Source organism: Borostomias antarcticus, assembly GCF_949987555.1.
Source record: "Borostomias antarcticus genome assembly, chromosome: 2".
NCBI lineage: Eukaryota > Metazoa > Chordata > Actinopteri > Stomiiformes > Stomiidae > Borostomias > Borostomias antarcticus.
This window is the reverse complement of record NC_140235.1, coordinates 2,970,884-2,998,383: the sequence shown is the minus strand read 5'-3', so window position 1 is coordinate 2,998,383 and position 27,500 is coordinate 2,970,884. Positions and strand designations below refer to the sequence as shown.

The window sequence follows — 27,500 nt, the reverse complement described above, 5'->3', positions numbered from 1 at the left end:
GCTGCCACCACCATGCTTCATCGTAGGGATGGTATTAGCCAGGTGATGAACGCTGCCTGGTTTCCTCCAGATGTGACGCTTGGCATTCAGGCCAAAGAGTTCAATATTGGTTTCATCAAACCAGAGAATTTTGTTTCTCATGATCTGAGAGTCCTTTAAGTGCATTTTGGCAAACTCCAAGCAGGCTGTCATGTGCCTTTTACTGAGGAGAGGCTTCCATCTGGCCACTCTACCATAAAGGCCTGATTGGTGGAGTGCTGCAGAGATGGTTGTTCTTCTGGAAGGTTCTCCCACCTCCACAGAGGAACACTGGAGCTCTCTCAGTCAGTGACCATCGGGTTCTTGGTCACCTCCCTGACCAAGGCACTTCTCCCCCAGTTGCTCAGTTTGGCCGGGGGGGGGGCAGCTCTAGGAAGAGTCCTGGTGGTTCCAAACGTCTTCCATTTACGAATGATGGAGACCGTTGTGATCGTTGGGACCTTCAATGCCGCAGACATTTTTTTGTACCCTTCCCCAGATCTGTGCCTTGATACAATCCAATGTCTCAGAGGTCTACAGACAATTCCTTTGACTTCATGGCTTGGTTTGTGCTCTGTCATGCACTGTCAACTGTGGGACCTTATACAGGTGTGTGCCTTTCAAAATCCCCTCCAATCAAGACATGAAGACTCCAGACTGCATGTTTCAACTCCTTCCACAGATGTTCAAAAGGATTTAGATCAGGGCTCATAGAAGGCCACTTCAGAATAGTCCAATGTTTTGCTCTTAAATGGTAAATGGACTGCACTTATATAGCGCTTTTCCATCTTAGCGGCACTCAAAGCGCTTTACAATGGCCTCTCACTCACCCATTCACACACCAATGGCGGCAGCTGCCATGCAAGGTGCTAACCTGCTCATTGGGAGCAATTTGGGGTTAGGTGTCTTGCTCAAGGACACTTCGACATGTGGACAGTCAGAGCTGGGATTCGAACCGCTGACCCTTCGATCATTGAACGACCCGCTCTACCAACTGAGCTACAGCCGCCCCTTAGCCATTCTTGGGTGCTTTTAGCTGTGTGTTCTTGGTCATTATCCTGTTGGAGGACCCCATGTCCTGCGACTGAGACCAAGCTTTCTGGCACTGGACAGCACTGAGACAAGCCAGAACATAACCGATCTCCTCCATGTTTCACATTAGGTACAGTGTTCCTTTCTTTGTACGCTTCATTTTTGCGTCTGTGAACATAGAGTTGATGTGACTTGCCAGAAAGCTCCAGTTTTGTCTCATCTGTCCAAAGGGCATTCTCCCAGAAGCTTCGTGGCTTCTCAATATGCATTTTGGCAAATTCCAGTCTCGCTTTTTTTATGATTTGCTTTCAACAGTGGAGTCCTCCTCGGTCGTCTTCCATCAAGTCCACTTTGGCTCAAACAGCGACAGATGATGCGATCTGACACTGATGTACCTTGACCTTGAAGTTCACCTCTAATCTCTTTGGAAGTTGTTCTGGGCGCTTTGGTTACCTTGCGTATTATCCGTCACTTCAGTTTGTCATCAATTTTCCTCTTGCGGCCACGTCCAGGGAGGTTGGCTACAGTCCCGTGGACCTTAAACTTCTGAATGTGCAACTGTAGTCACAGGAACATCAAGCTGCTTGGAGATGATGGTCTTAAAGCCTTTACCTTTAACATGCTTGTCTATCATTTTCTTTCTAATCTGCTGAGACAACTCTCTCCTTAGCTTTCTGTGGTCCATGTTCAGTGTGGTACACACCGTGATACCAAACAGCACAGTGACTACTTTTCACCCTTTTAAAAGGCAGACTGACTGATTACAAGTTTGAAGACACCTGTGATGCTAATTAAAGGGCACACCTTAGTTAAACACGTCGCTATGGTCAAATTATTTACAATCTTTTCTTGGGGTACCATCAATTTTGTCCAAGCCAGTTTCATAAGTTTGTTTTTTAAAATGATTCTGTTGAACCACAATTCAAAAGCAATGTCAGATTTTCATTAGTTAATTTTCAGTAAATTTGTATTTATTATAACTCTTGTCAGTTTCAAGTTATTTCATTGACCTTTGTGGGTTTTTCTTTCTTTAACGGAAACGGAAGGGTACCAACAATTTAGTCCACATCTGTATGTATGTATGTATATATATATATATTTTCACAGATAGTTAGAGAGAAGACCTTAGTATGCGTGTGTGTATGTATGTACAAAGTGATCATAATAACAGAATAATGTAAGACTTACTATAAGATCTATACTAATATATAACAAATATAAGAGGGAGATATAGTTTATACTGTAGCCTACAGTACATACATATACGTACATACATTCATCAACATTTCAAAATTTAGATAGAAAGATAGATCGATAGACAGACAGACAAACAGACAGACAGAGATAGATAGATAGATAGATAGATAGATAGACATACCATACTGTAGATACAGTAGCCAAACTGCAATACTTTGTCCTACCATGTGGTGAGAGCAACAATGAGAGTGGCAGCGGCAGTAAAATAATATTACAACCCACAACCACAAGGGGCAGTAGAGCACTGCTACAGGGGCAGTAGAACTGCTAGTGTAGACTACTACTGGTGGCTTCTTTGACAAGCTGGTTACCGTTGCTTATAATAAAGCTACATTTCTCAGTTTGACCGGTCTGAATTGCAAACTGTCAATCATTTTACCAACTGATCGGACTTCATTCATTCTTTAGATTCAAACCCGGAAACTCACAAATCCATCATTTTCAACCCCTATTTTCAACGATGCAGTCAGAGTCAATAAATATAAAATAAATGAATAGCACTAAACCAGTGAGGAATGTTTCATTTCAAACAGCCCTGGCAGTTATTGTGAAACAGTGAATAAGGAGGAGGTCTGGAGTGGTCTGAACATTCCGCTAAAACTTGGTTGCTCTCCCCACATGGCAGGATTGCAGTTTGGCAGACTGTATAAGTAGTCAGAGAGAGGACCTTAGTGAAGACCTTAGTGAAGGTTGAGTGTTCAAATCACCTCTCCTGCATGTTTCAGGTAAAACTTTTTGGGGGTGTTTTTGTATTTGTATCTTTATTAGTAGAAAGTATTCATCATAATCTCTTCTCATTCCAGAGAGCCCAGGAAGATGAGATGGAGAAGATTGCGAAACATATCAAGTCATCAAAAGACAAGGAAGATGCCAAACCACTGGACAAGCCTGAACAGTGAGAGAACATCCAACATCCTCGCTCAAATCATCCAACATCTCCGCTTAAATCATCCAACATCCCCGCTCAAATCATCCAACATCTCCGCTTAAATCATCCAACGTCCTCGCTCAAATCATCCAACATCCCCGCTCAAATCATCCAACATCCTCGCTCAAATCATCCAACATCTCCGCTCAAATCATCCAACATCTCCGCTTAAATCATCCAACATCCCCGCTCAAATCATCCAACATCCCCGCTCAAATCATCCAACATCTCAGATCAAATCATCCAACATCTCTGCTTAAATCATCCAACATCCCTGCTCAAATCATCCAACATCCCCGCTCAAATCATCCAACATCTCCGCTTAAATCATCCAACATCCCCGCTCAAATCATCCAACATCTCCGCTTAAATCATCCAACATCCCCGCTCAAATCATCCAACATCCCCACTCAAATCATCCAACATCCCCGCTCAAATCATCCAACATCCCCGCTCAAATCATCCAACATCCTCGCTCAAATCATCCAACATCTCCGCTTAAATCATTTAAAATCTCCGCTTAAATCATCCAACATCCCCGCTTAAATCATCCAACATCCTCGCTCAAATCATCCAACATCCCCGCTCAAATCATCCAACATCCCCGCTCAAATCATCCAACATCCCCGCCCAAATCATCCAACACCCCCGCTCAAATCATCCAACATCTCAGATCAAATCATCCAACATCCCCGCTCAAATCATCCAACACCCCCGCTCAAATCATCCAACATCTCCGCTCAAATCATCCAACATCCCCGCTCAAATCATCCAACACCCTCGCTCAAATCATCCAACATCCCCGCTCAAATCATCCAACATCCCCGCTCAAATCATCCAACATCCCCGCCCAAATCATCCAACACCCCCGCTCAAATCATCCAACATCTCAGATCAAATCATCCAACATCCCCGCTCAAATCATCCAACACCCCCGCTCAAATCATCCAACATCTCCGCTCAAATCATCCAACATCCCCGCTCAAATCATCCAACACCCTCGCTCAAATCATCCAACATCCCTGCCCAAATCATCCAACACCCCCATTCAAATCATCCAACACCCCCATTCAAATCATCCAACACCCCCATTCAAATCATCCAACATCCCCGCTCAAATCATCCAACATCCCCGCTCAAATCATCCAACACCCCCATTCAGATCACAGATATCCGCCCCTGAATCGATTTTGTGGCTCTATGTGTGCCAAAATTGAACGGGTTCTAAATTGGCCCATGCTACACCCCTCCACTGAGTTTCATGAAAAGCAGTCTGGTAGTTTTTGTGTAATCCTAGTCCAAAAGATTAATGGAGGTGAATGGCTGTCCAGGCCGTGTTTGGGCGACTTATGGACCCACCCCGTGATTCACTGGGTCAGAGTTAAAAATGACTGGAGGTGAATGGGTGGTTGTATTTGGCTGGCTCTGTGGCACCCCCCTCAGGTCACAGCTGGCGAGGGGCAATGCGGTGCACTCTGGGCTCTCCCCCCGCACACCCCAGTCCAAACCCTGTGTCTCTAGCACCCCCACACAGGGTGCTGGCTTTGTTCTAAGTTTTGTTTTTATTTGTGGATCTGACCCATGATACACCCCTCCACCGAGTTTCATAAAAATCGGTTTGGTAGTTTTTGCTTAATCATAGTCCAAAAAATGAATGGAGGTGAATGGCCAGTCCGGCTGTGTTTGGGCAGCTCGTGGACCCGACCCGTTATTCAGATCCGCTCTAAGATTTAAGGGCTTGTAAATTGGCCCATGATACACCCCTCCACCGAGTTTCAGGAAAATCGGTCAGGCAGTTTTTCGTAATCCTACTTCAAAAAATGAATGGAGGTGAATAGCCGGCCGTGTTTGGGCAGCCCGTGGACCCGACCCGTGCTTCGGATCTGTTCCAGAATTTAATGGATTCCATTCCATCCTCCCACCAAGTTTAGTGAAAATCGGTCCAGTAGTTTTTTTGCGTAATCCTGCTAACAGACAAACGCACGCTCGCCACCGAAAACATTACCTCTTGCCCCGCGCTGTCGCTGGGGTGGAGGTAACAGTTCCTCTCCTCTGCCCTGTCCAAGGTTCCTGTTCCAGCTCTCTCAGATCCCTCACTTCTCAGGACGGGCGTTCTGCATCCTCTTCCAGTCCACCTTCTCTGAATGCATCTCCTCCGTCCTGCGCAAAGTACAGATCCTTCAGAGGGTCTGCACGGTGAGTCTTCTCCTCCTTTATCTCTCTCTCTCTCTCTCTCTCTCTCACCATCTCTCTCTCTCTCTCTCTCTCTCTGTCTTTCTCTCTCTCTCTCTCTCTCTCCCCCATCTCTCTCTCTCTCTCTCTCTCACCATCTCTCTCTCTCTCTCTCTCTCTCTGTCTTTCTCTCTCTCTCTCTCTCCCCCATCTCTCTCTCTCTCTATCTCTCTCTCCCCATCTTTCTCTCTCTCTCTTTCTCTCTCTTTCTCTCTCTCTCTCTCCCCATCTCTTTCTCTCTCTCTCTCTCTCCCTATCTCTCTCTCTTTCTCTTTCTGGATAAATATATTGGTCTGTGGAAGGAGTGTTGAGTACATAAGGTATGAGAAACATTATCTCTAGCAGGCAAATATTTGCCGTATTAGTGCCAAATGCCCAGACTTCATACAAATCTCCTTTTATGTCCCTTTTCTCTTTTGTTCTGTGCCATCTCTCCTGTCTTTCTCTCCTCTTTCGTCTATCTGTCTCGCATTCCTATACTTTCTCTGCTCCTCTCTCCTCCTTTCATTTCCTCCTATTCTCTCTGCTTCTATCTCTCTCTCTCTCTCTATCTCTCTCTCTCTCTCTCTCTATCTCTCTCTCTTTCTTTTCCTCCCTCAACTCCCTCGCCTGTGTGTGGTGTGTGTGTGTGTGCCTGCATGTGTGTGTGTGTGCGTGCGTGCGTGCGTGCATGTGTGTGTGTGTATGTGTGTGTGTATGTGCGTGTGTGTGTGTGCGTGTGTGTATCGCGCTCCAGACCCTACAGAGTGGTGAGTGTGTGATGCGGGTACTGGGCCTGATCTTGGCCTTCGGGAACTTCATGAACGGAGGGAACCGCTCGAGAGGTCAAGCCGACGGCTTCGCGCTGGACATCCTCCCCAAACTCAAGGACGTCAAGAGCAGCGTGAGTGTTTGAGTCCGGGGGTGGGTCCAGCACTCAAAACCCAACCAGCCCCCTAGCATGTTCTTGATACCTGCTACTACAGTCACAACACCCGTTCCTGTCCCCCTAATAGTCTAGGGGCGGCTGTGGCTCAGGAGGTAGAGCGGGTCGTCCTGTGATCGTAGGGTCGGCAGTTCGAATCCCGGCTCCGACTGTCCACATGTCGGAAGTGTCCTCGGGCAAGACGTTAAACCCCAAATTGCTCCCAATGAGCAGGCTAGCACCTTGCATGGCAGCTGCCACCATTGGTGTGTGAATGAGAGGCCTTCATTGTAAAGCTCTTTGGATAAAAGTGCTATGTAAGTGCAGTCCATTTACCATTACAGTAGGTTTGACAATTCCTAGCAAAACCCATTGTGTTGTTTCAAACGGCTTGTGTGGTGGTGGCGTCCAGGGGGCTTTGCTAGACCACAGTGTGCCAACAGCACTGCCTTGTAAGGACACACTAGCGCTCTGCGTTTTTAAATGTGGGAATCACAGAGGTGCCCCCATAAAGAACGAGAAGACTCTCCACAAGTCCACAAGTTATGACAACCTTCCCGGCAGAACCCTCGGTCGTGTATAATGCATCGTTCTGCCACGCCGTATGTTGACTTCTCCTCTTAAGTCCTCCGTACATGTTTTTCTCCTACGAATCCAAACATTCTGCTCCGAAATGATTCGATTAATGAATAAAGGATTTCCAGTTTATTTATTTGATCTTTTTTTTTTTCTCCTCTCTCTTTCAGGATAACTCTCAGAGTCTTTTGTCTTACATCGTTGCTTACTATCTGAGGCACTTTGATGAGGTATGTTTCGGTTCCTGTTTATTTGAATCACTTTCCGATTTTGTCTTGATTTGCTTAGATATCGTTCCAGTCGCTCTTTTCATCTTCTCCCTCGCCAGAGGACACCACGGCTTATCCTTTATCAAATTATTTATTTTCCTTTCGCTCATTTACAACAGAAACGAATGTCTGCGCCTCGCTCGCGCCGCGCTCGGACCTGCTGTGTGTTCGCTGGCGCGGCCTCCAAAGCAGCGCTAGTGTAAATAATTAGGTTAGCCAGATGAGATGAACTCAGCGCGGAGCCGCTTGCCAAAGTCAACCTACATGACATGGCTCTGGTGCTCTTAATGGCTCTGGAGTAATGCTGACGGACAGGATGAATGAAGGCTTTGATTAGCGTGGCTCCTCTCTAGCAGATGGCCATTAGGCCTGCTGCTGCCTTATCTTATTGGGGATGTTTGGACGGTTGATAAGAAGGGTCGAAGCATCAATTTCAATCTTACCTGGGGTAGATGTTAGGGAGAAGCTCTAGCGTTTTAGGATGATTGACTTTGACGTTGCGGTGTGTGTGTGTGTGTGCGTGTGTCCAGGATGCCGGTAGAGAGACCTGCGTCTACCCTCTCCCCGAGCCCCAGGACCTGTTCCAGGTCTCTCAGATGAAGTTCGAGGACTTTCAGAGAGACCTGCGCAAGCTGAGGAAAGACCTCAAGGGTGAGACCGTCATCCCCATGATGTTTTCATTCCCTTAGTACACTTCCAAACCGTAAACGCTGTATTTACAACAACTTACCAGGTAGTAAACCTGAACGGACACAGGCCATGACAGGTGTCATATCATGTTTAATATACCACAGTACAGGATTTATGGAAGCATAAATCATCAAAAATTCTCCCCCCTCATCTCTACAATGGAAAAATTCTTCAAAGTGTGCCCAGCTATGGTCATGTTTGGATCGCAGAACCGGGTCAGGAGATAGCATCTGTTTGTCGTACAGGCGGCCAAACCCGAACCAGATGTGTTGTCAGAAACAGACTCCTGTTAGATCCAAGATGCGTGCTCTTACTGTCCTCACAACACATAGCTCGGAATGAGAACCAGGGTGCTTCTCCTACCCTTTTACCCCAGACACAAGCCCACGCTCTGGACCGAGCGGTTCTGTAGAGGCCCCCCTGGGACGGACGGCACCTTCACGCTTGTATTAGGAACCGGAGATCATCTTGAAAAGATTGCCTCCTCATATTTATCAATAGTGCGTACTCGATTGCTTGCTAAGGTTAAGTAAAGAGAGTGGAACTGTATTTGATTGACAGTTCCCCTCAGTTCCACTGTCCCGGATTTAAAGAGGCACTGTTGGTAGGTACTGTAGGTACTTTATTAATCCCCGAGGGGGAATTGCACTCTTACAGTGTAACACATACTTCACATATCAAGTGACTACTGTATGTCTCACTCTAAACTTGTTAGAGGCTTATAGATACTATAAACAGGGGGGCAGTTTGTGCCACAGTATCAGGAGTGAAGAGAAGACATTTTTAAGAGCATAGAAACCTAATGAAGTGTGGCAATTAGATTAGACTCGAAGTCGAGCTCATTGGTTCGAAAGCTCAAATCCTGCGGAACATAACGGATTAGGGCGTGAATGGGGAAATGCTCACGTTCACTTCCTGGTCTCTTGAATCATTCAACACTTCAAGCACTTTCAACACATCCGTGGATACAGATGGTAAACCGTTTCGTTTGTTTCTGCGTGTGTCGATCAAGAATAATCACCCAAACACGGTCTGTTTTCGATCACATTTTTTTATGAACCCTGCTGCTAAACTAATCAGCTCTCTGATTTGTGTTATCTCGAAAAATATTGTTTTTCCTTTAGACTACTTCTATCCATCTTTAAAAAATATATATATATATATTATAATTCATAAAAATGAAGTGGGCCGCATGGGACATAGAGCTTGTGGTTTACCCCCCAGTTTACCCCCAGGGGCAGAACCTGCATAAACGTATCATCACATACCCCCAGGCCCCCGATGTACCTGGAGAGACCATCTGAGAGCTCTACCAGATGTGGGCTTCGATGACAGTTACCTGAGGGACGTCTGTTAGGCGGGCGGCCCGCCGAAAAACGCACCAAAGGACAAGCGTCGGCCTCCACAGAGAGGTGGACCCATATGGTCGACGAATTATCATCCCCCCCCCCCCCCCCCCCTCCTGTGCTGTGGAGACCCCTAGGAGCATGCGTGCATGCTTTGGACGCATCATGGCCGCCAACGGTGCTCGACTCTGGGGTTCTCTGAGGGACGTTGGCTCCCAGGGGCACAGATCTGTGTCCGGAGAGAGAGAGAGAGAGGGAGGGAGAGAGAGGGAGAGAGAGAGAGAGAGAGAGAGAGAGAGAGAGAGAGAGAGAGAGTGAGAGAGAGAGAGAGACGGGGAGAGAGAGAGAGAGAGAAGGAGAGAGAGAGAGACGGAGAGAGAGAGAGAGAAAGAGGGACAGAGAGAGAGGGAGGGAGAGAGAGAGAGAGACGGAGAGAGAGAGAGAGAGAGACGGAAAGAGAGAGAGCGAGAGAGACGGAGAGAGAGAGACAGAGAGAGACGGAGAGAGAGAGAGAGAGACGGCGAGAGAGAGAGAGAGACGGAGAGAGATAGAGAGAGAGAGAGAGAGAGAGAGAGAGAGAGAGAGACGGAGAGAGAGACAGAGAGAGAGAGACGGAGAGAGAGAGATAGAGAGAGAGAGAGAGAAACAGAGAGAGAGAGAGAGAGACAGATAGAGAGAGAGAGAGAGAGAGACAGAGAGAGAGAGAGAGACAGATAGAGAGAGAGAGAGAGACAGAGAGAGAGAGAGAGACAGATAGAGAGAGAGAGAGAGACAGAGAGAGAGAGACAGATAGAGAGAGAGAGACAGAGAGAGAGAGAGAGAGAGAGACAGATAGAGAGAGAGAGAGAGAGAGAGAGACAGAGAGAGAGAGAGAGACAGAGAGAGAGAGAGAGAGACAGATAGAGAGAGAGAAACGGAGAGAGAGAGAGAGACAGAGAGAGAGAGAGAGAGAGAGAGACAGAGAGAGAGAGAGAGAGAGACAGATAGAGAGAGAGAGACAGAGAGAGAGAGAGAGAGAGACAGATAGAGAGAGAGAGACAGAGAGAGAGAGAGAAAGATAGAGAGAGAGAGAGAGACAGAGAGAGAGAGAGAGAGAGACAGATAGAGAGAGAGAGAGAGACAGAGAGAGAGAGAGAGAGACAGATAGAGAGAGAGAGAGAGAGAGACAGAGAGAGAGAGACGGAGAGAGAGAGAGAGAGAGAGAGACGGAGAGACGGAGAGAGAGAGAGAGAGAGAGAGAGAGAGAGAGAGAGAGAGAGGGAGAGAGAGAGAGACAGAGAGAGAGAGAGAGAGAGACGGAGAGAGAGAGAGAGAGAGAGAGAGCATTGTGAGGCAGTCGGGGACACATCGTTAGAGCCAAGCGAAGACTTTCTCGGAGGCTCGTCCAAAAAAGCTGATTGCTCTGATATATCAATGGTTTTCTCTGTGCAGGTTCACAGTGATTGGGATTGAGAATGAAAGCAAAATAACAAATGAAGTAATTATATATTTAATACGTACATAGTCTATGTAATTGACAAATTGAAGGGTGTTCCACTCTGTATAATCCCTTTAATTTCTATCCAGCATGTTCAGCAGAGACAGAGAATGTCTGCAAGGTCTCCTCAGAAGAGCACCTGCAGCCATTCAAGGACAAGATGGAGGTGTTTCTATGCCAAGGTGAGACATTTTGGCTCCTCAGTTGATAGACAGGGCCAATGGCTGTCTCCTTTATCTTCCTATACACTATATTAAGATGTACTGAACTGTCCGTTGTGACTAATGCTTCAGATATCCCCAGCCAATGTTAGCCTGGCTTCTCCATCGTGATCACATGATCTCACATTCTGTTTCTCTCCACGCAAATTGTGTCTGGCGATGCCAGGCTAACCCGATGTAGTCTTCAGAGTGAAAATACCGGACACGAGGTTGACCATTTTTGGGTGAAATGTGGAGATGGGTCATCAATCGTGGTGTTAATTCGCTCTGCGCTCTTCTCCACTGAGACAAACGGTTCTGTTGTTCTGCTGGTTAATGTTCAGTGTTTGGAGAGCCGACAGGCGGAGGCCATCACTCAATAGGGTTTCCATGGGAATCTCCGCCGTATTATATAACTCACCCCTGCGATTGTTTCAACTGTGTCCACATGGCCTGATGGGCTGGAGCAACGTTGGGAGGTGAGGCTTTGATCTCTCTACCTACCTTGATCTCTCTACCTACCTTGATGTCTCTACCTACCTTGTAGAACATATCAAGCACAGACAACCAGGGAGGCCAAAAATGAACAAACACTCAGGGGTTAATACAAGTTCTTGGGAGTGCACTTGAACAACGAACCGGACTGGACAGACAACACGCGGGGGGCATCCCCCCATAGAGACACACTCTCACAATGACTTTACAATTGGTTCCAGGGTTGACGAGTAGTATTACCGTCAACCTCGGCACCACGGCACCACATTGACTTTACATGTACGAGTGACAATAACCTCAGCACCACCACTAGGGGGCGCTGTGACTTCCCACATACGAGTTACTTACAATATTATTAGTAAAGCCCATCCCCCCTTGGGGGGACTGAGGGGGGGATATATAATGAGTTTTTCAAACTTATAATATAAGTATAAAAACACACATACACACAGACACAAACAAAACCAAACAGAGAGGGGGGTGGGGAAAGTAAGTTCCCCCAAAAAAGGGGGGCATGGGGGGTTTCCCCCCATAGAGACACACTCTCACAATGACTTTACAATTGGTTCCAGGGTTGACGAGTAGTATTACCGTCAACCTCGGCACCACGGCACCACATTGACTTATATAATATTTAATATATATAATATATATAATACCCGCAAATATGCGGCCCTCTGTAGGAAAGGACAGAGCAGTCCGTTTCAATTCAAAAATTTACCATTTCAACTGATAAGATTTATGGATTAGAATTCTTAGCAGTGGTTATCAGTTGAACAGGTAACTGTTAACATCCCTAAAGGACTGCAGGATAAATATTGAGAGAGAGGAAATGAGAGAGTACATGGACTGCATTTATATATCCACCTTAGCGGCACTCAAAGCGCTTTACAATGGCCTATCATTCACCCATTCACACACACATTCACAAACCAATGGCGGTAGCTGGCGTGCAAGGTGCTAACCTGCTCATTGGGAGCAATTTTGGGGTTAGGTGTCTTGCTCAAGGACACTTCGATATGTGGACAGTCGGAGCTGGGATTCGAACCGCTGACCCTTCGATCATTGCTCTACCAACTGAGCTACAGCCGCCCCTGAGAGAGACAAGTTAGAGACGAGAGGGAGAGAGACAGAACGACACATAACTGAGAACTCATCATCTCCCTTGCCTCTGGAGTCACAGCTAGAATCTGTAGTTAGAGTCTTAGAATCTGTAGTTTGTAATTATAGGCTAGCATATGTGTTTATTTCATCCATAGAGTGGTGATCTCTCCATTTTATAGGCTAGCACGTCTGCCATTCTGAGGTGTAATCCAAAATCGAATGAAAGTATTGCGAAGCCTACTGTACAAACAATGGCTGTCAAAATCTTAAGCGCTATAGCGTCAGGGCAGTGGGCGTGGCTTCTTTTTTTTTTCATTTGAAAAAAGTTCAACTTTGTGGCTAAAATTATGACACCCTAATGGCTGTCCTTTTTCTTTAGGCCTAGAGACCTTAAGAGTCTAAAAGTACAGTATGAGGACGTGAAAATATATCTCAGAACTAATTGTGTGCCAATATTAAATCAATTTGATGCTTTGAAGATTCAATTGAATATTAGGTAAGAAAATAGGATTTAACGCAACTTCCTACTTATCAACCTTATTCTGGTCAATGTTGAACGGGCCCCAAAATGTTTGACCTTATTCTGAACTTGACTTGAGAACTCCTCTAATCCGGCCCTCTCTCTAATTTTTAAGTCTTCTCCCCCTCTCCTCCTACTTAATAACATTCACGAGACCCTCCTCTTTTGCTTGGCTTATTTGTTTACCCTCTCTCTCTCTCTCTCTCTCTCTCTCTCTCTCCTCTCATATCTCTCCCGTCAAATAAACACTTCAGGAGAGCTGATTACCCAGAGCATTTACAACAGGGCTGATGAATTAGCGGTGGATTAAGGACCGATGATGAGTCCACCTATCACGCGCCGTATCCCCCAACGAGCAAGCGTGTTTGTTTTCGTTTTACCTCGCCTTGTTTCAACAGCAAACCCCGAAAGCGAGTTGGCTGCAGCCCTCAACCCTGCAACCCCGCAGCTGCAAACATCACTGGCGACATTGTGATCCTATTCAGGTGTTCCGATCGGTTGTTTCATCGTTGTTAAAACATTTCAAAACGTGTGGCGTAGGTTCCGCCGCGGGCTATTGTCAGTTAGCCGTGACTAGCGTCTTTGTGTGACCGAGTTTAGCGACTCCTTAAGTGCTTTTGTATTCAAATAAGAGTAACGGGTAATCCGTAGCACATGTTCCTCTGCCTCTTCGTTCCCTGTCCTTGGGTCCTGCTTCAGAGGAGGCCCTGATGAAAGGCCTTTCGCTCTTTGAGAAATATTGGCGTTTCTCCCTTTGATGCAAATGACGAGGCTGTCCTCCGCCAGAGCGGAATGTTGGGAGGACCGTGGACATGTGACTCGGGGAGGCTCCAGACGGAATGCTCGGGGTGCCTTCGGGTGTCGCGGTTCGAAAAGAACAACAGCCAATGTCTTATTTTTTGTTATTTCAGTAATTTCTAAAAAAGCCCCAGGTTAAACAGTTTCTGGCTCCACAGCTTCGACCACTCTTGTTTATTTTCTGACCATGAAACCGACCACAGAATAACATTGGAAGTGGACTCGCTGGAACTCCACTGTTTGGTCTAGCTCAATTTTCCCTGCTAGTTTCACAAATTCTCATGCATGCGAGGCTTTGATGGAGCCTCTCGGACTACCAACAGAACACTGGCCATGTGATAATCTGTTTTTGATGGAAATTAAGATTATGGATCCTGGCAGCGTGCTCTCATCCTTTCATACTACAGTTACTGCGCGGGACACTGGGGGTTTTATATCTCCAGAGCGCCTAGTTCACTGTACACATGCACGACTGTAGGCCTACAGCCAATTAAGTTTTTTCATGTATGTCTATGATCCTGTGTTTCTTTGCTGGAAATTGCACCAGTGCATTGATATGCTATCATCTGACTGGTTATCGATGATCAACAGGAAGCACATGTCAAAGAGAGGACCAGTTAGAGAATGATGTAGAATACAGATCCGTAGACAGAAGTGATGGTCCCATTGGATATGTCAAGAGCTCCTTAGATGTGGCTCTGGCTTCAATTACACAGAGCGATCTGATATTCCCGGGATAAAGGCAGGCCGTAGATCCATGCCAGAAATGATTCCCTATCCATCTGCTTGGCCGGGATGTCTTGGAAAACTATCTCAGCAAAGGTCAGGGGTCATTTCAGATCATTTAATGGCGTAGTGTCTGCTATGGCTAAAGGATTAAGTATACAGAGCTACTGAAAGACCATCTATTGCTTGTATAGTACAGTATGCTTCTACTGTATGATCACAGTAGGTCCCATTCGGTATTGATTAATAATACAGCACCATGGTTATCTTATTTTCATTTGAATCCTTTTTTTTCCCTTTTGCATCAGTGTTTAACTGTGATCTTGAAGAATGTATAATCCTTTCACAGGATGTGTTTGATCCTCGATAGGCTCCAAGATATTTTCTGCCTTTTCCTAGAATGAGGAAAGCAATATAATGAATGCTAGAGATGCCTGGATTTGCTCCATATCGTTCCATTTCCTATTCCAGCAGAAATAGGGAAAAGTTGCCAGAAGTGGGAATTTTAGTGGAAGACTCCTCCCTTAAAGTGTCCACATTCGACATTGTTATAGTTAACTATATTTTCTTGACAAGGCAACTGACTTTTGAGTATTATGTCCGTTGATAGCAATACTGTGTACATATTAATAGTACAGTATGTCAAAAGGTACACAAAAAAACATGTTTTATTCAATCACAAAAAAGCCATCAGTTGGCCAAAGCCAGAAACTCCATTAATTTCTGAACACGCCCCAGTTGTCCCCCATGTGGGTGTGGTCATTGAACTACTGTGTGTATCTATGAGTCACACATGGGGACAAGAGCAGACTCTTTTAAAGGTACAGACACCCTTTTTATGACAACCTAACCTTCCTACCTACCTTCCCTCCTACCTTCTTTCATTCTTTCCTACCTACAGTATCTTCCTTCCTTACTACAGTGACTTCCTTCCTTTCTACCTTCCTTCCTTCCTTCTTTCCTTTCTGCTTCCCTTCCTAATGTACCTTTCTCCCCTTTCTGTCACTCTAACCCCTGTCTGTCACTCTGTCATCCTATTTGTCCTGATTATGGTTATTGCGGTTTTATTTATTTATTGAATAATAAACAAACAAATAAACAAACAAACAAATACATAAATAAATAAATAAAAACGCAATAACCATAATCAGGACAAATAGGATGATAGTGACTCAGCAGAAATAGGGACTATTAGCCAGAAGTGGGAAGCTTAGTGGAAGACTCTTCCATGAAAGTGGTTACATTTGACATTGTTATTGTTAGCTTAGCTAGCCGGCTAGCAATATTTTCTTTACAAGGCGACTGACTTTTGAGTATTATGCAGTCGGTTGATAGCAATAACCGCTAAATATGTAAACTGTCAGAAAATCTTCTCTCATACCTACAGTAGTAAGGTACAGCACACGCTCACGCACGCGCACACACACACACACACTCTCTTTTTATATCTTTCTTTACCTCTCACTCTTTCAATATTTTACCAAGATAGCATTCAAACGAATCTTACACAAAGAAGTACATGTTCAGCGATCTATTGCTATATTCATTTGGCAGTTGCGCTCCCAACAGTCGATTTAACACTCTACTACCTGGGGAAAGTGTCCAACCTTGTAAATGACAGGGAGTGTGAATGATGATGAAGTGTGAGATCTTATGTAAACTGGAGAAAGCCAAGCGTTTTTTCCCGTGATTAAATGTTAATAATCTATTGACCATGTTCTACTGTACATTCACACAGTATTGTTTCTTTCTTACAGCAAAAACTGAACTGGAAGTGCAAGAGACTCAACTCTCGGACACGCAGAAGATGTAAGAGTTAAAAAGTTATTTTATTTTCGTTTTTTACATTTAATTTTAGCTGCGCAAAATGTGGACCCTTAAGAATCAGTAGAATGGAATAGGACACGATAGAATAGGTTCGGATAAGCTATGACGAGCGATGCATGACTTCACTCTTTGATGTCATGTGAGCCCTGAAAACCTTTGTCTGTGTTTGAATGCTCAGGTTAAGTGCTGGGCTCACCTTCGTCCTAGGGCTTCTGCGTGTGACAGACATGAGGCCCGCCATGTCTGTGCTGTTTATCTAAGCCCAGAAAGAGGAGACGGCACTGGCTCCAGACTTCTGTTAACACTGGCTAGGAATGAGTGGATAGCACAGTCCAAACAAAGACTCTGCAATCTGTCCACCGTATTGATCAACGGCAAAGACCCAGAGCATTTGTCACGTTTTCCCTCCATAACGTTTGTCACTTGTTCCCTAGCGCAGTGCCTGTTTAAAACGTGTGTCCAGAATGGGCCGGTTGCAGAGAGAGCGGTCCTTCCATTATAGTATGCCGTCACAACTAAGGGGGTCCTTCCATCTGCCCTCACAACTAGGGTGGCTGTGGCTCAGGAGGTAGAGCAGGTCGTCCAATGATCATAGGGTCGGCGGTTCGAATCCCGGCTCCTCCTGTCCACGTGTCTAAGTGTCCTTGGGCAAGACACTGAACCACAAATTGCTCCCAATGAGCAGAATAGCACCTTGCATGGCAGCTGCCTCCATTGGTGTGTGAATGTGTGTGTGCATCATTTAATGTAATTTTATGTTGCATTTAAACTGAAGTAGCTGGCTAGCTAGTTAACTTAATGCCCCATTCAGACTACACAATATTTTTGTTTTTCTCGATGGTCACCATGTCAGATTAGGCAATCGCAGTTGCATAAATTATTGCATTTTTTTCATATTTTTTTCTTTTGACTAGATCAGTAAAAACAGAATTCTAGGTTCTCAATTAACCAGTTTAGCCTCATTTATGAGGTAGCCTACTGAATATTAACATCTCTAGTCTTTTTTCTCATTGAAATAAATCTTTATTTAGGTTAAAAAAAAAAAAATATATATAGCTATATGTTTTTTTTTTAAAGATAAACAGGACTACTACAATCATTCACAATCGTACATATTCTGTCAAAATTAAAATAGGAAATTAATTCATTATTTACTGGAGCATGGTCTTAGTCATGTTTTAGAATTCCATAATTTCCCATCTTCCATCTTGTCCCCTTTTTTTGTCTTATCTAATCATAAATGATTGCCTTGTCGTGGCTGGGACCAATCATTGTATGCTGTCTTTCACGACCATGCGCAAATTCAGGTAGTCTGGACAAGAAATTGTCAGTCATGGAAGAAGCACTGTATCAAGCTTTATCTATAGGCTAATCGAAATTATGGTGACGGAGTGTTGTGCCGAATTCCGACTCCCTGGCAGAATATGACTCCCCTTCACTATCTTTGAGTTTTGAGTTATCTTTTGACTCCCAAAACCATAGCCTACAGGTATGTACCACAACTAGGCTATATTTGCCCCATTAAAACTACAGTTGATACAGTTGAAGTATTACGTTTTCGTCTGGGATTTATCCATTTTTATCTACCGACTCAGTACCATCCAGTTACCTACAGTATAGAGGCTAACCACAATAAATTTGAGGAGGGATAAATAATATAATACATGAATGTAGGAGTCAAAGAAGAAAAATAAAATGAAGAAAAAACTTGTGGACCCGTTCCTGTGTGTCAGGAAGAGGACAGTATGGGCTGTCTATCCCTCAAGGAGAACGGATGTGTTAACATGTAAAGAACACTGTCATCCTATTGGTCAATGTCAAAGTAGATCACAAGCATGGTCCCAAATGCTGACATGCTAGACTTTTTGTCGGGGCGTCGATGCCAAATCGCTGGTCTTCGATTATGTCACACTAAAAGGGGTTTTGTCGTTCCCGACATTCATAATCAGGTCCGACGCTGGACACTTTGTCGGCAACAAAAAATCGGCCCAAAATCAGTATTTGTGTAGTCTGAATGGGGCATAAGATAGATAAACAGACAGACAGAGAGAGATTCATGCCTTTATAGTTAGATTAACAGTACTCCTTATTCTCTCTATCTCTGGCTTCCTGTGTGTCTCCCATTACATTCTCTCTCTCTCTCTCTTTCTCTCTCTCTCTCTCTCCTTTCTTTTAATCTCACTGAGACTTGAGCACAGCAAGATAAACTGAATTGTAACCTTAAAATTAATTATATTAATTAATAATTATATATATATGAATTTAATCTTGAAAAGCACTTGCACTGCATTCACATAGTAAAGAATGCCTTTGTGGGAGCTAATACACCCTAATAGTTTCTATATTTAGCTCTGAAATGACCAGTCATACTTAGTTAGCATATGAGAATATTATTACTTGCATGTTTCTGTGAAATGGCCTTGTTTCTGTGAAATGGCCGTATTATTGTTGTAATATTTTGGTTTTGAGGTCATGTGTTTTGTCTCCATCCTCAGTTTCTTGGAGCTAGGTGTGTTCTTCTCCGTCAAGCCCAAAGCGGGAGAGAAGGAGATCTCGCCGAACACCCTCTTCTCCGTCTGGCACGAGTTCTCCACCGACTTCAAAGAGCAGTGGAAGAAGGAGAACAAGCTGATGTTGCAGGAACGGTGAGGAGATGCTCACGATGTCTTTCCCTCTCTTGTCCTAACTGGTGGATGTTTTCTATCCCTCTATTGACTGAAAGCACGTCAAAGCCGTTTCAAACTTACCGTTGGCGAAGTCCGGTGTTGATCAATCTTTACTGTGGGAAATGGAAAGGTACGCAATGACTTTCCATCTGCGGGCATTTTGCCCTCACATCTAGATTCTATCTGAGTTATTCAGAATTCATAGAGGCAAGAGAAGTTGAAGTGACCCAAAGCCAGTTTGTGAACCCTGCTAATGAAAGAAGCACATGTGTACTGTGTCTCAGTTTGCTTCCAGTGGTTTGATAGGTCTGGAGATACAGCCATGATTTAAAAAGTCAACAAAAGCAAATTGGCTCGTTCCGCTCCGTGTAGATTAGATTATGATATACATTTGTTGAATAAACAGAAAATTCATGTGTGTTACTTATTCAGTAGGAAAATAAGAAATCAAATGTGCAACCTTTCACTTTCTGCCAAGATCATGCACAGTCCCGGAATTCTATAATGATGCTTGAAATAATAATATTTATTTGTCATATTCAAACCTTATTTCCATTCCTTTTGAATGAGTGTGTACATTAGGAGTTCATATGTATGACGCCAAGAAGGCCCGTTCTAGACTAGAAAGCAACTTCGATGGAGATTCTGTTTCTTGGTCTCGAAGTGGTCTTAAACTTTGTCTGGAAACCATATCACAGCATTGGGGTACTAATGCAAAGTGCCTGTTCAAAATTAACTTGACATAGTTGGGTCCCCCACTCCATTTAGTATGTTGTACATGTGCCTGAAAGAATCTTGACAGCTGAGGTCCCCTGTTGCTTTCGCTGTATCATAGCATCATAAGGCAGTCATCTGCTATTTACTAAAATATCAAACAAGTTTTCATAGTGTTGTAGCTAAGAGAAAGACGTAGAGTCTGCTGCCTGTGTGTCTGCCTGTCCAGATATTTACGATGCGGCCTTCATACAGGGAACAAAACATCTTTCTCTTGGACCACAGTGAAACATGCACATGACAATAAAAACACAGTGTATCAACTTCATACAGGGCCAGTTTATATTCAGAGCACTATTTCTATTGGCTGGTTTGACTTGGCTGCAGTAGGACCTAAATATGTACAGTATGCTACAGTAACTGTCACGCCACAAATCACACATTTATTACAAAATGACTTGTCATTACCCTCGATGGAGAGAATGGCCAAGAGTAGACTTGCGATGGTGAGGGAATCATGTATGTGCTCATGAGATGAGTTTTAAACCATTAGCATTAATGTTCTCTTCTGGCCAAAATTGTCAAATTTCAAATGTTTTCATTTTATTTTATTTTTTAGATATCTACAACTGTGCCGACATGGTACTGTACAACATGGTAGTGCCCATCTTCATGCCCAGTCCATTTCAAGTCCATAGATTAGTGTTGTAAAAAGTTATAAGAACTTTAAATTTATTTATTTATTTATTTATTTATTTATTTATTTATTTATTTATTTATTTATTTATTTATTTATTTATTTATTTATTTATTTATTTATTTATTTATTTATTTATTTATTTATTCATTTATTTATTCATTTATTTATTCATTTATTTATTCATTTATTTATATACCAGTTTCTCTGCCATCTTGGAATTAATTTTTTTGCTACATGTGCAATTTTGGAAGAAGAAACTTTTCATAGGTTTTGCCAAATTTGCAACCTGCAGAAAAATCCAGTGCCTTTTACAGGTTATTGATGCAAATGTGCTCCCCATGAGGAAAGACATAAGTGGGCCTATACCTGCTTTCATACATTTCCATCAAACGGGGTGAACATGCCAGCATTTTGAAATATGTATTTTGAATGGGTAAATTCACCACCCAGGACGAATCATGGTCATTCTTTCTGGTTCACATTATTGGGTCCTGAGCTACAGTCCACCTTCCGCATATTAACCTCACCCAGGGGTCGGCTGTGCAGATATTGGGGGTTCAGGGGTACAGACACGCATGCTCAGTGTCTTTCATTATAGTAAGGATTGTCTCACATCGTCGAGACCTGTACATGCGGTAGTCTGCTGTTTCAGAAGACAGACAGCCTCAGCCAGAGGGACAGGCGACACATAACTTTCTCCTGTCCAAACAGCGCAGACCGAAGCACGCACCTGGAGAATGTCAGAGCTGAGGCCTACGTTTCCCTCTGCTTGAATATCTCCATATCTAGTAGCCTCGGAGGTAGATTTCCAAACGAACCGTGAGTGTGTGCATGAGACGTGTCACGACTGAAATGGATGATGTTCTTCTCAGAGTGAAAATGGCGGAGGAGTGCTTCAAGCAGGCCAAAGAGAAGGCAGCGTACAGCGTCAAACCCAAACACGCCTCTGGAATAGTGAGTCCCTCGTTCTTCTCTGCTTCTCTCACCCGACGTTACATTTCCCATGAGCCCTTTCTGCCCCTCTGTCTCCCTCACAAAGACCTGTTCTCCGGCCCACAGAAAGCCAAGCTGGGGCAGAAGATCTGAGTCAACCCAGACGATCTGCACAAGCAGGATTACCACGGTATAAAACGTCTGATAAGCCACGGTGTGTGTGTGTGTGTGTGTGTGTGTGTGTGTGTGTGTTTTACTTCATCTGTTTTAAATTGCTGTTTTTTTTGTATTCAGTATGTTTGTCCAAATGGGATTTTTCCATGTTGTTGAATGATGAAGATTGGCACGCATATTGGCTATTATGCTTTAATTGTCTGTCTGTCAATGAAAATACATCTGTCCAAGGAATTTTGTTGTTGTTGTTGGGCCGGTGGTTGGGAAAGACAGGTTTTCAATATAAACCTAAACATGTCTGCTGGTGTAGCCTGTTACCCTTGACAAGACAATCAAACACCATGACAAGACGATAATGTTTCGCTCGAGAAGAAGAAGCCATCCAGCCCTCTCTGTCCATCACTTGCACCTGAGGTCCTCTGGTGCCGAACTTCTCACAGTCCCAGCAGCCAGGACGAAGAGGCGTGGAGAGGCAGCCTTCTGCCACTATGCCCCCAGACTGTGGATCACTCTGCCAGAGAGCCTCAGATTGACTGAGACCCTGGACACGTTCAAGCGAGACCTCAAAACGTATCTATTTAATCTCGCCTTTTAAACACCTCGCTGTATTGTCTGTTGTTGTTTTGATCTGTGTGTTATTGTTTCATGTCGTGTTTCTGTAAAGCACATTGCGTTGCAATTTGCAGGAAATGTGCTATATAAATAAAGTATTGATTGATTGATTGATTGACCTGCATTAAGAGGAACTCTAGAACGGGCTTGTATCCTGCCACACAGCAAGTGCCTTCCAGCACAATGAAGTAACAAAGGAACTACTAAAAGAGATTACAAACCTGTACCTAAGCCTGCTTGGTCCAAACCTACATCAAAGACAATCATAAAACAATCCAGTACACAGTAGTTTCATGTACAGTACCGTACAGGTAAGCAATTATTATAATACATTTTATGTTTGTGACGTCAGAGTTCAATCTTTTTCTGTTTTTGGAATTGAAATGCTGGCATAGGCGTTGATCCAAGATAGGTTTGCGGTTGTGTTCGTTATGAGTTATCATCTACAGTAGGTTTCATGTAAGATAATATGCAGTCTGTATGTGGCATATCCTTTTCAGCCTACAGTATGTGCATGACGTGCTTCCCTGTCTCACTGTGTGATCTGTTGGGACATTGAAGAGCTGGTTCTATAGGTGACTTGTTCCCTTGTGCAATACTCCCTACTGTACATGTTTATGATCTGAACCTGATCCATTTATTATTTATTGACATTAAATCAGTCAGTCTAACATGTTGATAATGTTTTATTCATTTCTGTCATTCAGTAAAGACTATCCTTTGAAATGACACAAGAGTCACAGCGTTTCTTGCACTCACACCACACATGAAAGTTTTACATTGAATAGATTTAATATACTTTGGACACATATATATTTTTTCATAGTACCTCAGTTAAACATAATACATACTGTAGCTATATAATTTCTTCTCAAGTTCAGGCAAGTTTAATAATTGTTTGCTTCACGTGACCCATCGGGAATCAACAGACACATAAACGTCACAAACTCGGAGTCTCTAGGAGTCCGACTTCCTACTGGCAGGCTGGTCTCTCCTGCTGGTAAGACCAGCAGATCTCTTATTACACATAGGCCTACTAAAAAAACTGGAGAGCCTCACTATCAGTCTGGGGCAGCACTACTGGCTCTTGAGTTCCCGGCTTCATAACCAAGTATCTTCTAAAGCCCAAGGTTCGTGTGTTGACTCAGGGAAAAAACATCAGTGCCGCAACTCCTTTGAGTCCAGATGGAGCCTAAAGACCCAGGAGTTGTCATGAGGTGTCATGATATGTGTTTGGTTTTAGATAAGAGAGGGGGTACATCTTTTCGGATGGTCTCCTTGCGTGTTCAACAGACCTACCATTTAATGTTCGATATTTTATAAACCCCCTACGATGCATAATAATCCACTATGAAGAACTGTCTTTTGAGCCAAAGGGAGACCATGTCCCGGTCGTGTTTTCCTCGTTCAAAGTCCACTCTCAAGGTCAAGGGGTGTATGTCCACGGTAACGTCGAACGGTTCGCTCCGGGGGCCGCCTCTTCACAGCTTCCCCTGACCGCTCACGTCCACGGACGTGCAGCGGCACTGTTTGACGCGCTGCACCTTGCGGTGGCGGAACGGCGGCTCCATGCCGGGGCAGTCCAGCTGCACGGTGAGCTGGGTGACGCGGTGCGGCCGGCAGAAGGCGCACGACTGGAAGGGCTCCTGGGCCTTGTTGTTGTGGCCTCTCCGGTCGGAGCCTGGGCCTCGCTTGGATCCGTGGCCCGAGCTGGGGCCCATGTGGCGGGGGATGTAGAAGGAGTTGCACTGGCCGTAGCAGAAGCGGTTGACCACCGTCCGGCTCCGGCAGCCCTCCTCGCTGACCGTCTGCCGGAGAGGCTGCGTCTTGCACCAGTCGCGCCGGAGGTAGCGCCTCTCCGTCACCACCAGGGCCTCCCGGCTCGAGGACAGCACCTCGGGCTTCGCGGGCAGAAGCTTGTGACGCTCCGATAGGTTGCCTTTGGTCTTGAAAGGGGAGGGGATAGAACCCTGGGGGCGGGGCTTCCTGGTCTCCATGGCGACGCAGAGCACCCCAGCCAACAGGACGGGGAAAGTGAGTTTCCAGAACATTCTGAAAAGTGAGAAGAGTAGGAGAAAATTTAGCCATCTGTGAAATTCTAAGGATGAGGCCGTACATTTGAGTCACATTCTTCAGTGAACAGTTTATCTATCAGTCCGAAAGGTACTCTAGAATGGTAGCATGCTGTCCGTCTAGCTGTGTGTTTATATGTGTGTTTGTGTGTGTTTACATGTGTATGTGTGTGTGTGTGTTTACGTGTGCATGAGTGTGTGTTTACGTGTGTGTCTGTGTGTGTGTGTGCCTGTGTGTATAAAGTGCATTCATGTTGAACGACCTAGCCTTGGAGGCATCGCTGAGGAAATGAATCCATCACCAGCGACTCCATTTGTCAGCTTCACCATGTCGCATCTATTTGCTTCTTTCTCAGCTACAGAAATCCTCCAAAAATAAACAAGAGTCGCCATCAAAGGCCACATTTAAACAGCCATAACGAGAGGAGGAAGTTGACTTTATTGGTCTCGTCGCCGGGTAAAATAATTAGGGCTTTGCTTACTCTAGTCCTGAACTATGCCACAGATATGTAAACATATATTATGGAGCCCATCTGAATCTTATTAGGGCCAGCTTGTAGAGTACGCTGTGGGTCTCCCTACTCACTGACCTAGTCCAATGGGAAAACTGAACTGGATGTGACCTATAGGGCTCTGGGTTTAAATCTTTTCTTAAAAACACGCACGCACACAAGCACACGCACAGGTACGCAGGTAGGCTACACACTGGAGTAACTGAACAATATCCAAAGTAATATCAATACCCAACTTCATACACATAGCATCCCTTTTATGTTAAAGACATGAAGATTGTCAGTGTTTATGCCAAGACATTTTTTGACCATCACTCAAGCATCTTTTCAACAGATGTTCTTGAAGACTATTGCATATGAAGTCAGAACTCTTGACTGAGAACCGAACCGCCTCTGGGCTCTTGGCTTCTCCTAGTCCTCTTTACTGTGCACATTTTTACATCCTCTCCACATTTCCTGGACCTGCACACAATTTGAGGTCAGACAAATGATTTTATCATAATCCACTTTGGCTCTTGGTCTCTGTTTAGTTTCTGTTCTTGACCCGGTGTCACAGAGGTTTCGCTCTTTAAAGCAGAAGTGCTCAGTCTTGCTTTCGATGAAACTGCCCCAGAGCTTGCTGGAAACTTTAAAACAACTCTCCGTCTTTAACAGGAGAGGGACATACTGTAACAAATACATACACTCACACACACACACACACTCGGACACATTCACATACGACGCAAACATACAAACAAAACACACACACATACAACCTTTTTAAATATCAAACATCGCCACTATGTTCCCCCCAACCAACCACTAACGTTACATATATCCCCAAGCCATGCTCCCACACCCAGTCTATACAACCCATCCACAACAATTGGGTCCAATTTGTCTCTAGCAGCCTCTCCTCATAGTGACCAGTCCAGTGACTACATATGGGAATCGGTCGAGCGCCCCCGGGCCGCGGACGGCGCGTTTCCACGGATCATGTTGTCTCTGCCCCCCCGGCGCGCCCCTGTACTCCCTCTCGCCATCACTCGCTGGGAGGACATTTGTTCTCCCAGGTCCGGTGAGTTACAAGGCCCCTGGGGTCGGAGGGGGGGGGGGGGGGGGGCGTCCCGACTGTGTACCGAGCGGATGACGGATGGCCCATACAGTCCCTGCCTCTCTCCCTCTCCACTTGCGAACTGCTGCCTAAGTATGATGCCGGCGACCCTGCCAGCTCTGGCCATCAATCACCCAACAAGACAAATTGTGGTTCTGGGGGAGGGGTCTGGGTAATGGTAGTGTACAGAGAGCCTATTGGAAAACAAAACAAAGCCGCTAGCTTGACTCTAGTGTTGCTCCCCCCCCACCGCCCACCCCTGCATGCACCCCCCCCCCCTCTGGAACCCTCTCTCTCCCTCGCTCACCAATCATGGTGGAGTCATGCAGACGGAGGGAGACTGCGGTCGGTATATTAATGCCGAGACAGAGCCGTGCTCGACCGTAGGACCTGTCTGTCTGCTCGAAGGACCGATTGTCCACAAACACAGGGATATGTTTTATCAGACACGACCACAGAGACGAGGGTCTAAACCTCACAGGGGCTCTGCTACATTTCACCCAGACGCACGGGATCCACAAATACTAGTACATGAAAACGACAAGCTAGCAGAAACCGAACAAGACAAACCGGCCTTGAAATAATAATTTCCTGAGACATGAGCTTTTATTTCTCAAGAGTTTTACACTCTTTATACTCTCTGTGTCCAACAGAACCCAATTATGTAGCCTACGCTCCATGGTCGTAAAAGCCGTGCCGGTGGAGCGTTGATGTAAACAGAATACAGTGTGTGATAGGGACAAGACAAGAGCGGGATTACTGAAACATGCCAAAAGCAAATCTCCTTGGTGCCATGCAATCAGCAAGCGTAGATGCCTCAGACAGGAAATCTCACAGGCTAACTAAAACTCACACACTGTGGAAGACAGAGAGAGAGAGAGAGAGAGAGAGAGAGAGGGAGAGAGAGGGAGAGAGAGAAAACCTCAATGTTTTTACTAGAGGCCAATTACATAGAGAGCATGTCATTATCTCCCATTTGTGGCTTGTATTTCCCCTGACTGGGCCCGACTGGCTCATTAACAGTCAAAAGCTCGATTTCGAAGCATTCTGTGTGAATGTTTACAGTGCCAGCGTGCCACGAGGGGGCCTGTGGCTGTTTGGACATCCATTTGTCGCAGCAATCCATCCCCATAATTGCTAGCAGCTGAGAGATGCCCTCTCTAGCGCGAGCCCACGGTGTGGAGTGGGACTTTGGTCTCGTAGGTAGAGTCTACGACTTGAAACTGAGACCCACAGGAGAAAAGACTCTGGAGCGCTCTGTATGAAGGTCATGGGTTCACGTCCCACTGGGATCACAAACACACCCACACACGCACACTAAAAATGAAAGTACAAGTACTATAAAGTGAGTTACCTTGTACAGTATAAAAGTGTCTGTCAAGTAGTATACAGTAGACACTACAACATATTATATCATTAACCGGCAGGGCCAGCTCTAGGTGAGGGGAGGTTTCATGTGAAAATGTGTGTGTGTGTGTGTGTGTGTGTGTGTGTGTGTGTGCGGGGGGGGGGGGGGGTTGGCTTCAGGATGATGACCGTACAATGGAATCAAGGGTTAATGCTCCTGTGATTAAATATTAACTGGCATAAATTTGTACTAAAGGACGAAGCACTAGTAATTC

General features: G+C 45.0%; 2 protein-coding genes across 2 annotated transcripts in view; one reads left to right on the top strand and one right to left on the bottom strand.

Annotated features, from left to right (window-relative positions):
- The window catches only part of fmn2a (formin 2a), a gene marked incomplete at both ends in the record, with an annotated part of 47,674 nt that extends 26,109 nt beyond the window's left edge, over nt 1-21,565 (top strand). Inside the window, 10 exon segments of the mRNA XM_084461380.1 lie at nt 3,111-3,202; nt 5,302-5,431; nt 6,204-6,350; nt 7,118-7,177; nt 7,747-7,867; nt 10,819-10,911; nt 16,330-16,381; nt 18,895-19,044; nt 21,352-21,433; nt 21,539-21,565. Coding sequence (XP_084317506.1) covers nt 3,111-3,202; nt 5,302-5,431; nt 6,204-6,350; nt 7,118-7,177; nt 7,747-7,867; nt 10,819-10,911; nt 16,330-16,381; nt 18,895-19,044; nt 21,352-21,433; nt 21,539-21,565 — 954 coding nt within the window.
- A 2,114-nt stretch (nt 21,566-23,679) lies between these two features.
- On the bottom strand, nt 23,680-24,249 carry grem2a (gremlin 2, DAN family BMP antagonist a; the record flags this gene model as incomplete). Its single annotated transcript, XM_084460809.1, has 1 exon — nt 23,680-24,249. One exon carries the CDS (start codon nt 24,247-24,249, stop codon nt 23,680-23,682), a length of 570 nt encoding a protein of 189 aa, XP_084316935.1.
- Nucleotides 24,250-27,500: the final 3,251 nt, after the last annotated feature.